Source organism: Terrapene carolina, unplaced genomic scaffold, assembly GCF_002925995.2.
Source record: "Terrapene carolina triunguis isolate 2854851 unplaced genomic scaffold, T_m_triunguis-2.0 Scaffold231, whole genome shotgun sequence".
Taxonomy (NCBI): domain Eukaryota; kingdom Metazoa; phylum Chordata; order Testudines; family Emydidae; genus Terrapene; species Terrapene triunguis.
This window is the reverse complement of record NW_020664582.1, coordinates 14677476-14696080: the sequence shown is the minus strand read 5'-3', so window position 1 is coordinate 14696080 and position 18605 is coordinate 14677476. Positions and strand designations below refer to the sequence as shown.

Genomic DNA, 18605 nt, shown 5'->3' with positions numbered 1-18605 from the left:
ATGTGGCTGGAGAACCTCGCTGTTCCCCCACAGTGCAGGTTTAAAAGTGGCTAATAGCCAACATTCCAAGGATTTGGTAATAGTTATTAAGTTAAAAACGCATTTGTTAGCCCTACTGCGTGTATGAGTTGTCTGCTAATGGAAAGTTTATGGACAGTCACATAAAATGCACACTTGTGTGCAACTTGAAGTTGTCCAGGGACGAAGAGAATGGGAACCCAATTTTAGGGTATCTAATGTATTTAGCAGGATGTATATAATTTACCAGCTAAGATAGGCATACATATGCAGCACATGAAGAGACAAAGCTCTTGAAAGCAGACACAGGGTGTGCTAGAATGGAGATAAGAATACACAGACACTACACAGAAGAAAACTACAGGGAGGGCAATGACTACAATTATGCTGAAGAAATTTCAGAAAGTTAAATCAAACCCATTACAGGGTGGAATTTAAAAGCTATCAGACGACACTAAACACCACACGTCTGGATACATTTTCAGTGTAGCATGCAGGAAATCTGGCATGCAGTGCCAAACCCTCAGACGGTGTAAATCAGCTCAGCTCCATTGATTTGTGGGAAGATACACCAGTTCCTCAGATGGTGAAAATTGGTGTGTGATGGCTGTCACGACTGATGGGAGATACACATTTATATCTCTGAACAGTGCTCATAATGGACCTGGAAGAACTTACATTGCCATACAGCGTGTGAGAGATAACTGAATGAGAATCTGTTAATGTAATAACGACGGTAAATGTGTGCTTCTCCTACGCTGTGCTTTGAAAAATATACCTCTGAAAGACTCCTATATATTGAAAAAATATTGAGACTTTATTCAGATGAATCTTGTGATGGAGAAACTGTTTGGAGCTCTTGGAGTTATCCAAGGGGAGAATTTGGTCTCGGAGCCTGGGATGAATGCCCCAAGCGTTCAAAGCCCCCTTTTAGTAGAAATGTCATTTTATGTGTCTGTGTGTTTGCTGCGCAAGCTGCCTTTGCATTGAATCTGTGCAGATGTCTGAGTGCCTAAAATGCCCTTCAGACGGCAAATCAATTACGTTGAATTTTTGTCCACCACCCAGTTCAAGGTTGGAACTGAGAAAAGATTGAAAGGGAAGAGAAAGAACAAAATTCCCTTAGTTAAAATAAAGGAAGAAGGAAAGGAAAGAAGAGGAAGGAAGGGACATTGTCTCTTAACTATTTACAATTCAGGCTCTGACAATCACTGTGTGTGGCTAACTCCATTCCTGGACTAAACATCCAAAGATAGGTGTCTACTCATCTTTGAGTCTCCACACACAGACCTTGTGACCTTACCCATTTGTTCTACATAGAAGTTGTTCAGCATTGGCAGAATTCAACAATCAATGGGAATGAGATTCATTCGCTCCTCAATTTTAGGCAGATGAACATCTTTTTGAAGTCAATACATGCATGCATTGTGCCCTTTATTGCTTTTTGTGAACTTCAGAGATAGGCGCAAACCACAACGTTCACATAAGGTTTTCAAAAACTTCCCCTCCCAAAGCTCGAAGGTGTTCAGGTCTGGGATTTTGGTTCAGCCCAGGGTAACAGTATGTTAACCAGATGCAACATTTGATTCTAGATGTGAGTTCAGATTCTGAGCTTTCCTAAAGTTTTCTCATACCAATCCTGAAGTTCAGAAGAACTTTGCTTGATCTCACACGGAAAGGCCACCTTCAGTTCACCCAACTGCAAAATGGGCACCTGATCCATCGTGTTAAGGCAGTCAGAGGAGGGCTGATGTGATGCTGGCCACATCATTCTCTTGTGTACCATTGGCTATGAAACTGCTCTCCCTCAACCATGTCAGCCTGCTGAGCCATTGGCTCAGAGGAACTTTGACTTTTTGACCTTTTCTGTTCCTAAACTTCCAAAGTTGGTAGTTAACAGATTTTGCATTTTTGCAGGGGTCTCTAATAAAAAATTTACCTTGGCCTTTCATGGAAACTCAGCTGTAGTCACATTAGAATTGGCTTAAAATATTTCCCTTTAAATTCTGTTCTTACTGCTCTATACAAATCTTGTTGGTTTTTTTGACCATGATAATGGCAATGCTAAAAGTTTGCTGGGGGCAAAATTCATAGCTAGAGTTGGGCCCAAGCTGCAAAAATTGGGGATTTTTCTGCAGTGTCTGAATACATGATTTTAGCTTGAACCCCTCCCTGCTCCTGACACATGATCCAAATTAATTTAGAGAAACAGATTATTAGTTTGCTGCATGATTTAGGATGCAAACTGAACTAATGCAAGGCTCTATGTTTTATGATCAGTAAGAAGGCACACATCCTTACAAAATCTTACAAATATATAGCAACAGAAGGATCCCAAGATTGCCAAATAATGTGTGTTTTGGTATTATTTGCAAAATAAAGTAGATATGAGCCAGCAACATAACACCGAGGCTGAGATACAAACAGTAATGGGGAAGATTTAGCAGACGAGCACTCCAGTATGAACTTAGAATCATCTGAGGAGAGTGAGTCAGATTCCACACTTACGAAGTCCCATTGACTTCAGTGGCATTACGCTCATAGTACTGCATTTGATGGGGGCACTGGTTGTGCCAGCATCAAGTCTATCAATGTAAAGCAGATTCCCTTACCCTATGCTAAGAAAATATCCCAAACAGCATGAAATACGCTTGTGTTGTTTGTGTATGTGTGTGTGTGTGTGGGGGGGGGGTTACAGGTGATCAGTGACTTATCCTTTGCAGACAAGTTTCTCCCTTCTAGACTATTTAATGAATTAAATCTGTTGAAAGTATCTATCGCTGCATTATCTATGTGCTTTATAGAAATAATAGTAAGCCTGCAAAATTGTTGAGAATTATTCTTATGCTGCGAAGGCACGCTGAAGTCAATAGGGCAGAGGCAACTCAGCCTATGGGTTAAACCTCTCCCCAAGCCCACCCAGGGGGGCAGAGTTGCAATTCCCTGCCTCCCCCTTTGCTGCAAAGCTGCAGCAGAGCCAACCATGGCCACTACTGCTGCCCTGAGGTTGCAGTAGTTCCATGAGATTGAATGGCCAATGGCATCGTGGCAGATCCACTGGCCTCACCATGCTCCTCACATCCCTTAACCCAGCTGCTCAGGGAAGTGGACGGAGCTCCTATAGAGCTGAGTTCCACTGTATGCATGGGGCACGTTTGTTATGTGGTGTTGTCCAGATCTTGCCCTCCACAGAATCAAACTGCCCTGGGTTCTTTGCTTCTGAGACCCACTACACTTACAGAGGAGGGGGGCCGAATTTGTTCCCTACGGTACTTAGCATATTTACCTCTAACACCACACAGAAGTGTGAAACTGCACAGCAGAAATACTCTTCCCTGGTTACACTTCAGACCGCTTATTTTTAAGCACATTGCAAGTCTCTCATCCCATATTGTGGACTAAATTCCTGTTTTAAGTCTAGAGATGATCAAAAAGACCTGGAAGCTTAAGAAATGTACATTTGGGAAGCCTGCATCAATTAATGCACTTACTGATTATAGCAACAGAGAGTCCTGTGGCACCTTTAAGACTAACAGATGTATTGGAGCATAAGCTTTCGTGGGTGAATGCCCACTTCTTCGGATGCATGCACCCACGAAAGCTTATGCTCCAATACATCTGTTAGTCTTAAAGGTGCCACAGGACTCTCTGTTGCTTTTTACAGATCCAGACTAACACGGCTATCCCTCTGCTTACTGATTATAGTACATTTTTGGGGTGGGTGGGTGGGTGGGAGGGGAATTACCTAGGGTGGAATTTATATGTCAGACTTGAGACAAAATAATACATTGCTACAGCAGCATTTCCAAGTAATAGAACAGGTAAGAAACAAAGAATTAGTTAATATCTACTGCAAAAAATGGACCTTTGGATTATGAGCATGTGTTTCAAGTGTACTATTATAGGTATCAATCCTGCTTATTATACAAATCTACATGCCAACTATGTCCTAACTGTTAAGGCATTAAAAGAATCTATTTATCTCTTGCCATTAAGAGCATGTCAGAGCCAATTGAGCACTTGATAATGTCTCCCTGTCCATTCCATTGTCCATTTTCTTCGTCTGTCCATCCAGACACTGAGAACTAAGCATAGAGCATATGTTTCAATTCAGTGCTAGTCGTTTTCATTCTTTTATGCCACAGTTCACATACAATTTTGTGGTTTAGTAAATGTCTTTAAAATGTTTTTAAACGTTGTGTCTGCAAAGTATTCAAGAAGCATAAACAAGGATGAAAGCCAGCCATCACTTTAAGTCAAAATAAGTCACTTTTAGGATAATTAGAGATGGGGATTATAAATTCTATAATTTTGGGTCCAACACGGCACTATAAATACTGTATTTGGAGTCAGTAGCAATATAGAAACTAATGGGAGGGGGAAGCAAATTTATGGTGTTCCTCAGCACAGATGTCTTTGCTATCATTTCATCCGACTGACAGGGCGGACAGGAATGCTAAGAAGCAAGGGCCATGCTAAAAGTTGGTGTGTTTTTATAAAAGAGACAAATGGCTAATTCAGCCAAAGACTGTCAAGATGTGGCTAGTTTTTTGGGGGGGTTAAAATAATCCTACTTACTAGGAGCCAACAAGGACACTCCTCTGTTTGATCTGGAGTGATATATCATCAATTTATCTTTTTCTATTTCCTAACCAGTATATAGCTGCTAGCCCTTTAACGTGATACGCAGCTGTTTGGCAAATGGCTGGTTGCCAGTCGGTCTGAGAAAAACTACCCCATGTTACTAATGCGGGTTGATTGCCTAGGCAAGAGGATCTTCCACATCTCAACACAGTAGGGCAGCACACTTTGTAAGGCCATTCGATAATGTGGATCTCATGAAAGGGGAAAGCTGAGTTCAAGAGTTGAGATGGGGTGGGAATGTGGGGGTGAGGTGCACATAGGAGTTCAGAGCCTTAGGAATCAGTTTTATCTCCTGTATGAAACCAACATTTGCCAGGATTTGAGCCTCGAATCCCAGTTCCTGAGAAGAAAATGTGGTACTGACTAGACAGAGCCCTGTGCATAACAACAAACAACAACATGGTTGAGGGCTAATATGCATGTAACTCACAGGTGAGTTGAGGTAATGCCAGTGTTACCTGCTACTACACTAGGATACCTAGAGTTCATGCTTTTGCATGGTATATATCTTACACTGTACAAAGATTATCCATAGGAAAGATGTATATGCCTGGGGGGAAAAGAGGAGAACGGTCTTTTTGGAAGACATTTAATTTAATGGCTTCCCTCTGAAAATTGTTCACCTTTGTTTTCACCCTTATAAGCCTCCTAGATGCTAAATACTGTGGTCTAAATTTCATCTTTATTATGTCAGTTTAACCCCCAATAAAACTGATGCCCATTGCAATTAGTGGGGTTGCACTTGTGAAACTGAAAGGAAAATATAGCACTAGGTTTCCTTCTTATTTTTTGATTTATAATCTGCAGCCACCAGAGTCTCTGGGTGCACTTACAAATATTTGAAGAACAGACATCAGCTTCTGAAGGGGAAAGTCCAACTTCTTTGGGTGAACTACCCATAACAACAAAGCAATCCTCTTTCCAGAATGGAAGTTTCCTAATATTAGAAGACTTTTTTTTTTTTTTTTTTTTTTAACTCTTTCCAGGTACTGGATCCAGAGCTCTTGCAGCTCCTGTTAAAGCTAGTAGGCCAGATCCTGTCATGTGACTGTGCTGGAAATTGTGCAGGACAAGGAGGTGTGTGCTTGAAACTCACCTCTTGACTCCCTTGGTCTGGCTGCAGCTTGAGTAATATTCTAAATGTTACTAGGCTGTGGCAGCCACAGGGCAGTGAAAACACAGCTGGGGATTAGTGTAGTGCCAGGGTGTCCCATTTTCTCTGGCCATTCCTCCTTTTCCCTGCTCTGCTGGCAGCAGGAAGATTGAGTGAGGTAAGAGTCCCTAAGTTAGCTGAACATCACAAGAGGCTCCTTCTTAAACGGTGATGGATCTTCCTTGGGCTACTTAAAGCAACTTTAGGGCCACATTACACTAGTGGTGCAAAGCAGCCATGCAGAAGCATCTGGCCCAATATTTGTAAGGGTATTTAAGGCCCATATAAGGTCTAGCTGAAGGATAAGAGCCAGCTCCCACGAACTGCAGCGTCACTAGTCACCTTAACCTAGCATCTCCAGATTGCTTTAGCTGTCACAGCAAGTATCATCCTACAAAATCCACTACCCTTTGAGAAGGCTGTGAGAATGCACAGCCTGGGGGTGTAGATGGCCCGTCGCTTTATATGGACGATGCCCCTCCAAAGTGCATTATAGCTGGTATCAATACGTACCAAAATAAATAAAGCACTTGTAGAGCGTTTTCCATTTTTACAGCACTTTGAAAATGTTAGAGGATTAAGCTCCATAGCACTCCTGTGGGGTATCGTTATCCTTATCTTACAGAGGAGGGAATCGAGCCAAAGGGATGTTACGTAACTTGCCCAAGGCAGCAACAGGAATAAGTACAAGAGCTGGAACTGGAACCCAGATCAAGTGCTTAGATCACCACTTTCTGTCAACTGCCAATCTTAAACCATCACTTAATTCCATCGTCATCCAGCAACGATGTATAAAGTCCGAGAGGTTCCAAACAGGTCAAAGATTACCAGTGTGGGATGTAAAGGTTGCTTCTGGACCAAGAAGGCCAAGTTATATTTATTTGACGTGACATGTGCAAGCCCCAGGTTTTCCACTCCCAGACTCTTCTTCCTTGAGACAGCAGGGACTGGCAGCCCTATGACAAAGGTGGAGTATCTTGTGTTGCTCAACAGTGACTCCACTGCAAATTAAGGGCCAGCACTGATGGGAGTCTTATTCAGTTCTCTACAGCTGGATCAATAACAACAGGGGACTAATGGGAGGTTAGTGGAATGGGGAACCCTCAGGAATACCTGGGGGACACAGCAGAAAGAGAAAAGACAGTTTCTAATATACAAGGCCTTACATAATGCCAATATGTTGGCATGTTCAGATGTTACTGTTATAGCTCGTTCTTTTTTTCTTCCCAGGCATCTCGCCAAAATGAGGACATGGTGACAAATGAGTGGGCATCTGATATTAGAAGCTACCACGATATTAGCTGCTGGTCACAACACGAATAGTGCTCAGATCATAGACAGATATGTCCTTTTACTAGAGGGTATTTTTAAAACAATTCAGAATTAACAAGAGAAGTAAAACCCACAATTACTCTTAGCGCTAGCATTTCTGAGCGATTCCTGTCTCTAGGGCCGCTGTGAGCAGTGTAATCTCTGAAGTGCCATTCCATTTATGTAAATACACTGTATAATTTATCAATATAATGGACAGTGATGAAGATGGATTAATTTGGATTACAGAACCAGCACTATATAGTGGCTTTACAGAGAACAGATAATTACACAGACAGAATCTAATTTGAATGTTGTTTTGATCATTGTCTGCATGAGCAGCAGTTTGCAGAAAGCATCTGATGCTAGGGGGGCTCAACTCTTTGGGCCCACGTCACCAGAGCAATACAGAAAAAAAAAAGCCTAAAATGTAAACATTTCTCTTAAAGTCATTTTGAGGATTGCAAGATTCTGTACTTATGTGATCTGCCAATATTTTCTTCCTATTAAAGACTGCTCCCATGGTTGGGGAAGACTCTCGCAAAAGCCATGTAATCTCAGAGGTGTCATGTGTGTGGTTTGCTGAGAAAAAGGGAAGCAAAATTTTAACGAGTTAAAAAAAAATCACCATTGGGTGAGATGTATGTGATCTCTGATCACACTTCTTCTTTGTACCTGTTCCTGATCCCACTATGTCCCTGCTGGGTGACTCAGACATTGCATCAGCCAGCCGTTCCCGAAGGCCCTCTTCGGTGTGCTCAATGGAAGACATGTGACGGAGACCAAAGCTCTCAGGCCAACTTCCACAGACTTCCAGCAGGGTCACGCTCCGATCAAAGGCACCTTTAAACAAACAAATGGGAAATGCTTGTTGACTAGTGTAGACACCAGAACTAATCTATGTCCATACCCATAATATGTTAACATTGCAATAATTCACAGAAAAGGACGAACTGTTTGGAATCTGAATTCACAATGTATCTGAAAGACAGATTTTGGCACATTAATTAAAATAGTGACATTAAAATACACAATGCATAGCAGAAACGGGTAGCTACAGCCTAAACTAGTAGCCTTTTTTGATCATTTGAAAGCAAAACTGTCAGGTTAAAAATCATGGGCCTGATTCTGTTCTCACACTAGTGTAACACAGGAGGAACTCCTATGAACTTAATGTAATTACACTGGTGTAAAGCCAGTATAAGTGAGAGCATTTATTTTTTTAAAAATCTGTGCCTATGTCACTAATAACATCTTAGACAATTGAAAATGAAATTTTTAAAAAAATCGGATTTGTCTTTTACTAGGTATTTGTTGAACTTTTTGCATTCCTCTTATCTTGGACAATGAAAATAGACTAGTTGTTTCCTTTTTGCTAACAGTCAAAATTTCTAGTCAATTTCATTTTCATGTTCTCATGCACCAGCACAATATTGTGCTGTTTGGGCTTTGAACACAGCTTTGGAGGGTGGAGTGTAATGTTAATTCTATTTTTAAAAAATGTTTCCAGCAGAATAAAAAAGCACTTCTATTGATCTAAGTTTCTGTGTGAGTGCGTTTCTACAAAAATGACATTTTAGGCCAAATAGACCTAAACAGCGCCCCTTTCATCAGTGACGCAATAGTGGAGATGCTGGCTGTTGTGACAGAGTGCAATGATACAGTCTCCAGAAAAGATACTTAAACTAATTCCTTAACTTGCAGTTGTTTCCTAATTCAAAATAGTACATGATGTTCTGCTGAATGCAAAGATTAGATTCTGAATCCAAGATCACTTCAAAGTACAAATTAAAATGATTCTACTTTATTATACAGCAAGTCTTCTGTGAAGGCTTACTTTAAATCATTCCCACTTGGAACAAGATTACAGTTATGCTTCGTTGCTTCAAGCACATACCATTTACTCAACTATTAGTAAACCGAATATGCCGCATTTATTGTGCCTGGTTTCTGCCAGCCTATGAAGGGGAAAAAATGCAAATGCCAATGTTTCTCAAAGTTAAAAGTACATGAAACACGTCCTTGTTATCAGGCCTTTGGTTCTCCCCTTTGATCAGCCGTCAGAAACTATCTACACTTGTACACTGTGACTGTACAGCTTCACAGCACACTCTCTGCCAATGACAGGTGGTAATAGAAAGGGTGAGAGACCAAGCCCTGCGGCAGGCGTCCCTTCCTCTGATAACGTCCAAAGTACTGGGTGATAACCGTTAGTAAACACTTGGGGAGCCAGTTAATCCATACATCAGCAAAGAGGGGCAGATAATTTTGAACTCTAATAGCATGGACAAAAGCACAGGGGATGGCATTCAGGGATTTATATGGGCTGCAATGGTGACTTCTGGCTCCTGAATTTCATCAGTGCATACAGCTTTGATTTATCTCTTTGCCTGGCTGCAGAGTAGATTCCTGGCATTAGAAAACCATCAACACTGCAATGGACCTCTACAGGATGGGAACGTGGCTCTTGACGACACATGCATTTGAACGATGGATGAATCCTGGGTTGAACCTATAGGAAGGATGACCAAATATTTCAGCTTTTTAATGGGCCTTTGGATTAATATTGTTTCTCCAGCCATTTAGTTTGTTTTTTAAGGAAGGCCTATAAAGGCCCTTTGAGAAAATGCAGCGAGGCGGGGGAAGTTCCCCTGTATTCGGATTTATGCATCGCATCCATGTTGCCAGCTTCCCTAACTGTATACGAAATAGCAAGTTTTGGCTCTCTTTTTTTTAAACTTTTCTTTTCAGAATGTTCTTATATTGCTTTATGGGGCCAAAACTGGAGGCCCTAACTCAGCTTCTACTCTGCCAATCCCCCACTGACTTCAATAACTTTTGCTAGGGCCATGTAAATACCTGGATAATCATTATGGGACTTTTATTACCAACTGCAAATATAATATGGTAGAGGGAGGACTGTCAGAGACTCCCCCAGGTTTTCCCCATTGAGCTAGAGAACGATAATGAGAGATCTATTCTTTATTAGTGTCAGCTCTTATTCTGAAAGCAAGAAGCTAAACAATTCCTGCCGCTATGAGCAGACATATGAATAATAAAGCAAATGTTTTTTGAAGCTCTGCCAAGACGAATGCATACGTGCACAAGTAGAAACTTCACAGAGTGCCCCTCTCTAGTTCCAGAGATACTTGAGTGAGAGCAAAGGAGACAAGTGTAGCATTACCTCTACAATCAGGGCCCAAGAGCTGCCAAAAGTTCTTAGCAGCAACGTGTGAGGTGCAAGTGTTAATGTAAATGCAGGTTACAGGGATTAACTGCATCGAATGCTTTCTTGTAAAATAAACTGAAAGGCTTGTGAAGCACTAGTGTTATCTTTTCCTCCCTTTTCACTCCTTTTCCACATTATATGTACATGTCTGGTAATAAATTTCATGTCAGGGCATCTAGCTACGATTCACCCACCACAACTGTAGGCCCAAACTTGATTATCAGTCTTTTAATAGCACGGAGTGGAGGTGCAAAGGGGCTTTATGCTGGCAGATAATCTCTGCCTGGTGTACTGGGCTCCACAAATGTATTCTTACTTTATTATGTAACACTGATTTGTTAAACTGGCTCTACACCAGAGCAACACACAAATACTCTGAAAAGAGCTAACAGGACTATGGAGTGTTTGAGAGTCTCAGAAAATCATAATCTATTACCAAAAACAAAAAAATCAATCCATCCATCTTTATCCATCCATTTATCATATTCACACAGCGCCAATCACTGTATTATCTAGGTGCCATAATGGAGGAAGGAGTAAAGATGGGCCATAACTGCTATCATTTATACAGTTCACACCCTTCCTTGGCAATTCAGATAAAATGGAACCTAACCTCAAACCACCCAGGATTATTTTGTACTGTTAAGCCAAAATCACCAGTTTTGCCTGTCTTCACAGTAAAAAGTCTATCCTGAATTTCCTCAGGAAGACTAAGATCAGTTGCCATATATCGTCAAATATGCCTTGCCATTGGATCAGTAGACAATAGTCTTATCAAAGGGAAATAATTCTCCAATTGCAGAATGAAGAGCAGGATATTTTTACACTTTGGACAACAGTTTTGTGAAGTGTATGAAATCACTGACGGGCTGGTTTCCAAAGAGTTTTAATGTTCTTTGCCTTTTGTACACCATTATTAGTGGGTCAAGAAAGCCCACGATATTCAATCTAAACTGATAACAGCTAATCATATCCTTGTTATTTATGAAATTGTTTTACTTTTTCATTTTACTGTTTGCTCAATGTCCCCTTTTCAATACTCATACCAGAAGTTCCAGTATTTGAATAGCTAGCTCATCAAATTTCTCATCACTGGGCAGGTTGTGTCTTCAGAATAAGACTTAAAACATTATTCGGCTCTCAAAATCCAGGAAATAGAGCCAGAAGTTAATGGCAATACCGATAAGGTTAGGGAAAGCATGGTGCCAATTAAATGGATTACAAAACGTTTGACAGAGAGCAGACTTTGAAGGGTGTGTTTACTGACAAACTGCTGAAACCTTACTGACAACCACAAAAATAAGACCATGATGTGTGAAATCAATCTCTTCTGCTATGTTAATCTAGTAACATATTTTCTCTGTTGTTGAACAAGTTTGCATCTAGATGGAGAAATTAATTTAGGAACAGTCCAAGAGAGAAGCAAAACAGGTACCATTTTAGCCACAAATGTTTATGGGTGAAATCCTGGTCTCAATGAAGTAAATGGCAAAACTCCCATTCACTTCAATAGAGTCAGAATTTTACCCTATGGGCAGACAGCTTTGACATGAACAGCAAATTCACCTTTCTTCTTATGTACTAAAGATGGGCCCATACTTAACCCCTTCCATACTATCTGACATGCTTTATTAAGCAAACAGCTATAATAATTATAATTTAATTGGAAATTACTATTGTTATTTTAAAAAAATCCAATACATCTTTATAACAAAATCTATTAGCAGCTGCAGGAGTGACTTTCTCTGTAGAATCAAAAAAGAATGTAGATAAATGTTGCAGCCAAATACCTCCACTTGAATATCAAGATTCTCAAACATTTCAGTGTGGCTCCATCTCTGATAAGAATGCTTTGCTTTGCAATTCTAGTATGTTTATCTTTACAATATCCAAAAGCATTATGGAGCAACTCTGCGCTCAGGTAGGCACATGCAACTGCTCCTGATTCTAATACATAGGTATCTATGAAGACAATTTTCTTCTGCAGGCTTAATTCTTTTCTTATACTAGTCTTACTTTCGTGTAACTCCACTGATGCTGGCCTTATACTGGAGTTATTCCTTATTTACACTAGTGAAAGTGAAATCAGAACTAGACCCTCTGTCTTTTGCTTAACAATTTTCTCTTATTATTTGTACTAAATCACCTTGCTTACATTGCACGGTTTTTCTTTAACATTACAATTGTTTCAGGCCTTTAATATAAAAGAAAAATTAAATTAAGTTCCACAGTGGGAAAAAATCCCAAGTCCTTGGAAACCTTCTTTATTTTCACAGTTAGCAACATCAACCAAAGACCAAGAAAACCGGGCCAGCTTACTTTCTTCTCTGGAAAAAAAACAACAAAAAAACCCTGGTGCTTAAAAAAATGTTTAAACATATTTTAATGGTTCTAGTATGTTATTTTTCTAAGTCAAAATTGCTAAGCTGTATCTTTCACCATGGCCCTTTAATTCAAAAGCCAGGGGAAAAATTTTTTTCATTAAACTTCTAGGATGGCTTTGGTTAAAATATGAAATCAAGTAGCTCCATTTCCTGTCTTCTGAGGAACAGTAAATCAAAAATCATATGTTATCCAAAAATATAGTAATGGTTCTATTAAATGGTTTGACAGTTCTGAGCCTCACCTTGCATATTGCAACACCCACATGAGCAAAAATAACAGAGTAAATAGGAAAGGAAATGACCTGCCAATTTTAATCAAGAAAAGATGCTTCCCTCCCAGGAAAGGGACATGAGCTTGACTCCACTGGAGATGGCGAAGTCTAGAAGTGTTATCGAGTCAGTCCCTGAGGGAGAGGAAGTGCTTCGCATCACTGCACTGCTACCTTCTCTGGCTGATTAAGACGCATGGATGGGCTTTGAAGGCAGTCCCGACCCATCCTGGACCGGAAATATTGGTGACCACAATGTAAGTGTCTGTAAAACTGAGCTATGGGAGAGAACCCGGCTGGGGGGGGGGGGGGGGGGCGGGGGGGGAGATAGAAATTTCCTGCCCAACATAAAGAGGAAAATTATAACATTTGAATAGCAATGGCTGAACTTTCCTACAGCGTTTGCCAATTCACTTCCATGCCACAAAGCACCAGCATTTAGTTCTTACTTGAACAGGGACCTGTCCAAATTCCACTGTTAACTGTAGAGGAAACGGAGCCTTCCCCAACCGGCCGTATATTTGACTTTTATATGTGTATCCATGCTCAGCTGCATGCTACGTGGACTCTATCTGGAGTACGGTTCACATCTTTCTTTCTAATTCGTATATGGTATGTGCACTTCAAATTGTGTCTGACAAACTTCAGAAACAATTCACCCTCTATGTTTTTAATAACTCAAGACTCAAGTGTTAATGATCAGCTCTGGAAATGGTTGCACGAACGGCTACATATGAAGGTAAGTCCATTTACCCATCTTCTTTCCCTTCCCCATACAGTACTTTCTTTCTCCAAAATTGTTCACGGTAATGCTGTAAACAGGACACCATTACTGTATCCTACCGGTACATTTAATTAATGTATATTTTACTGTCTGTGGGTCCAGTCCAACTGGGTGCTGAGCATCCTCAAATCCTTTTGAAACCCTGGGAGACTAAGGCTGCTCACCTTGACTGACCAGGCACCTAGGTTCCTTTCCAGCGGACTATGTTGTCACAGATGAAAATGCTTTTTATTTCGTTATAAACAAGATAAAAACAGTTATGAGAGAGAGTGGATGTGCGTGATCAAAAGTAAAATCTGGCCCCCTCTTGGTGGCACAGAGAGGCCTAAAGTACTGCGGAACCAGAGTGGTTCCATGGATGGGGGGAGGGAACAGGTTAAGCAGGGGCACTGCATATGGATTCGTTCACACTGAACTTTGGATATCATGCACTTCCATTGCCCAAAACACTCCCTCGAGGGAGAGTCCAGGGGCTATGGATAGTAAAGACCTCAGTCCACAGTAAAGTCTGCTGATACTCAGGTTCTGTCTCACCTTCCTCCGTCAGATAATCCTTACACAAAGCCCACTAACTCAAGCTCTCAGAAGGGGGTTCAGGATCTGGTCCGAGACAAGCGTTGCAGATGATTTGGAACATTAGCCTGTGAAATAACCAGCTATCCTGGAGATTGTTCCAGTTTTCAAATGTGAGTGAAACTCCAATTCGCAGAGCTGAAGCAGTCAGATACTTTTATAAATACATAAAACTTTTCAAGGAAAAACAAATACAGAGAAAAGAATGTAAACGTTGTTGTAAAATGCATAATAAAATGTCTGCTGTTTGTTAATTTTGCTCCTCATTACCCAGCCTATCTGCAGCCCTGATGTTGAAATGCTTGCAATTTTTTAACCCCCCCGCTCCCTATTCATTTAAAAATAGTTTCCTGCATGTTATATGAATAAGCAAAACCTAAGGTTCTAAATCCAGGAGAACTTTGAAGTATGAAACCCATGGTCTATGAGAACTATGTTTTCATTAATCAAAGTAGATGTTTCTAAAGCCATCAGATTTATCATGACTGGATTTCATATGTGAAACCCAATATACACACAGACATACACTGCTTGTCCTTTTGGATTAGTTTTGACCTTTTACTCTCCTTTCTAAAGGATCTGCATTTCCTCAGAGCAAGGCTGCCCTGCTTTACCACACTATCAGCCAAAGAAGCCTTGACAAAGTACGTTTTCATCTTGCAGCTTTTTATGTCTGAGTATGAGTCTGGGTTAAGGTCAAAATATAAACGATTAAGTGTATTTATTAAAAGCCGCCTTTGCCTCGAACGCTCTCTGCAGCTCTGCTACATGCCATCAAAACAGCAGTTTCACACCAGATTGGTGGTAATACCACCTAGCTACCAAATGAGGGACCCATGTGTTGTTGCATAGGATACCAGGTCCTAGCCCGGTGAAAGCTGAGCAAAACCACACAGCTAATACAGTCTAATAAAAGGTGTCAGCTAAACTGCTCTTACAGCAACCTAGGTGATTCCTCCATAAGGTGTCCAAACTCCTTCCTTATCCAAGCTGGAAATTTGGTGTGAAGACAGGGACAAACAGTGAAGGAAACTAGGCGGTTTAACAACTTCAAATAAAACATATAAATGCAACAATCCCGACCATGGATTGTCAGTGGAGATTGAACTTCGGATCTTCAGAACCAAAAGTACAGGCCTCTGTCACCTTGCCTAAAAGAGTAATTCCATTAGCTAGTAGCAGCAGTAGGCTCTTATGTTTGTGTGTACATGGAGCAGCAGCACGCACTAGAGGAGGGTGATTTCTAATGCGAACCAAAGTGCATGAATGTGCACGAACTTGGCACCAGCAGGGTCCACACCAGTCCATTAGTGCACATGTTGGAGCGCTTTTGAAATCACATACGTCTTGCGTGCACTGCTACTCTGTGTATACAAGCCCTTACTCTCTGTATGCACCAGCCACGAGAGGGGAAAGAGACACACTTAGTCAGCATGTTCTACAAATAAGGCTGGGCTGATACACAAAAGCCTATTTTTTCCTTATCAGGTGGATTTCAATCCTTTATTTATTTTCGATTAAAGGTTAAAGGCAGCGATCTACGTAATTGAAAACAGCTGAAGATATGAGAGCGTGGAAGAGGGTGGGGGCCAGAGTCTCAGCTAGTGTAAATCACCACAGCTCCATAGACATAAATGGAACTACACCAATTTACATCAGCCTAGGATCTGGCCCAGAATGTTGATTGGGCTTTTTTTTTGAAGTGGGTCCTTGAGTCCTCCTATCCTGTACATACCTGTAGATTTTGTGCTCCATGATCACAATTCAATGTCCAAGTTAGAAAATAGTTACTGTTCATGTAACTTCAAAGCCACGACCACATACTAAAGTGTACACTACCATTAAGAAATAAAAAAGTATATAAACCTCTGTAGCACCTGATATGCCTTAATAAACAAAGAAAAGGCAAAGAGTTATAATAATTATTCTTTACCTGGGGATTACTATTGTTATTTTAAAAATCTAATATATCTCTATAATAAAATCTATTACCAGGAATGACTCTTACTCCTTAGAACCAAAAAAGAGTGTAGATAAATGTTGCAGCTAAATACCTCCACTTGAATTATCAAGATTCTCAAACATTTCAGTGGTCTCCGTTCTCATAAGAACAGAATAGGCAGAGAAGGTAACCAATGCGAGCACCTGCACAAGAAATAACACTACAGATCACTTCCCTTTACATTTAATTCTGATTTATGATTGGATGTTTTAAAGCAATAATTGTGCATTGGTGATTGTCAAGTTTCAGAGATTCAGTTTGGGTTGGTGTACAAAAGTTCTGATGCTTCCTCTGAAACTTATCTGATAGTCTCTGAATGGTCTGGAAATTTCACAAGCAGGAGACTTCTTGCAAGATTGCCAGTACTTTTTAATGTTTTCAGGGTTGGAAATACTTCCTTGCTTAGCGTTGGTTAAAATTAGAAAATTTAGGGGCAAAGATAATTTTAAAATAAAGTTTCCCAAAATTTTACCACTTCACAAAAGCTAAATTAAGTTAAAGCTAAATTAAGGACAAAGGTTGGGATTTTCAAAACTAATTAGGGTATTTAGACACACAATTCACTCCTGTGAAAATCTCAACCAAAAAGTTTAGATCAGTTTTTATTTTGCCTTATGCCTAATGTGAATAGAATTCACTCTTATAATTCTGTGACGCCCGTATCTAAAACACACTTAGCAAGTAGTGCTATTGGCTTCAATGGAACAACTTGCATAAGGTGTGTGCAGAATTAGGATGCTGCTGTTTAGCGAGGAGTAGGGCCCTATCAAATTCACCGCCACGAAAAACGCGTCACGGACCATGAAATCTGATCTTCTGTGTGCTTTTACCCTATACTCTACAGATTTAATGGGGGAGACCAGCGTTTCTCAAATTGGGGGTCCTGACCCAAAGGGAAGTTGCAGGGGGCAGGGTCAAGGTTATTTTAGGGGTGTCATGGTATTGCCACCCTTACTTCTGTGCTGCCTTCAGGGCTGGCGACCGGCGAGCAAACGCCCAGCTCTGAAGGCAGTGCCCCGCCAGCAGCAGTGCAGAAGTAAGGGTGGCAATACCATACTATACCTCCCTTACTTCTGAGCTGTTGCCTTCAGGGCTGGGTGGCTGGAGTGTGGCGGCTGCTGACTGAGGACCCAGCTCTGAAGGCAGCAGCACAGAAGTAGGGGTGGCAATAGCATACCATGCCATCCTTACTTCTGTGCTGCTGCTGGCATGGCCCTGCCTTCAGAGATGGGATCCCAGCCAGCAGCTACCGCTCTCTAGCTGCCCAGCTCTGAAGGCAGTGCCGTCAGCAGCAGCAGCACAGAAGTAAGGGTAGCAGTACTGCAACTCCCCCTACAATAACCTTGCGACCCCCCCCCAACTCCTTTTTGGGTCAGGATCCCTACAATTACAACATTGTAAAATTTCAGATTTAAATAGCTGAAATAATGAAATTTACTATTTTAAAAATCCTATGACCGTGAAATTGACCAAAATGGACTGTGAATTTGGTAGGGCCCCAGCGATGAGGATAAGTCTGTTACCACTATGAGACAATATGCTATTTTCTATTGCACTTATAGGCCAATTACTTTATTATTAATTTCTTAATTTATTCAAAATGGGCTGGGAGGCATATATTATCTTACTGACATCCCCACAGAGGATAAAAAATGTCCACTCTATTGCAGGTAATTGAACATATTGTCTTACTTCAGTTAAGAAAACAGCAGGATTTATCTGCTCACTATCAACCCTCTAGTGCGTGCAAGTCCACACATGTATGTACAAAGGAAACACAATGGATTAGAAAGGGATCCTATTTACCTACAGGCAAGGAAAGATCTGACAATTCATCAGGTTTTTTGGCTAACTGAGATCTTCTATTACACTTGGAGACAGAAGCATGGATTTGTCATATTGCTGGAGAATTAGTGGGAACTGTCTGAGCCAAGGGATTTATTTTGATTGTGCTTCATTTGAATTTCAGAAACGTTGAAAAAACATTGGAACCGTGCTACATAGGAATATATCATTCAAACTGTAACCGGAGACTCATTCTTGTGTAATAGAAATATAGCATGTAACATACATACAGTATTGAGTTTGCAAATTTGAGTTCAAGATTCTGGAACGTGGTTTACAGCCATTAGTATCTAACTGGGAGACCATAGCCCTATCTTTGCCATTAGACCCCACATCTTGTATGTTTCTCCACCCTGATCCCCACCATAAGCAATGTAGCAAAATCAGTTTCTT

General features: G+C 40.8%; 1 protein-coding gene across 4 annotated transcripts in view; it reads right to left on the bottom strand.

Moving 5' to 3' along the window:
- BCAS3 (BCAS3 microtubule associated cell migration factor) overlaps window positions 1-18605 on the bottom strand; it is a 490159-nt gene that overhangs the window by 23497 nt on the left and 448057 nt on the right. For all 4 annotated transcript variants that reach the window (XM_024211255.1, XM_024211257.1, XM_024211256.1 and 1 more), the window contains one exon: window positions 7802-7969. In XM_024211255.1, the coding sequence (XP_024067023.1) occupies window positions 7802-7969 (168 nt within the window). The remainder of the gene's footprint in view (window positions 1-7801; window positions 7970-18605) is intronic.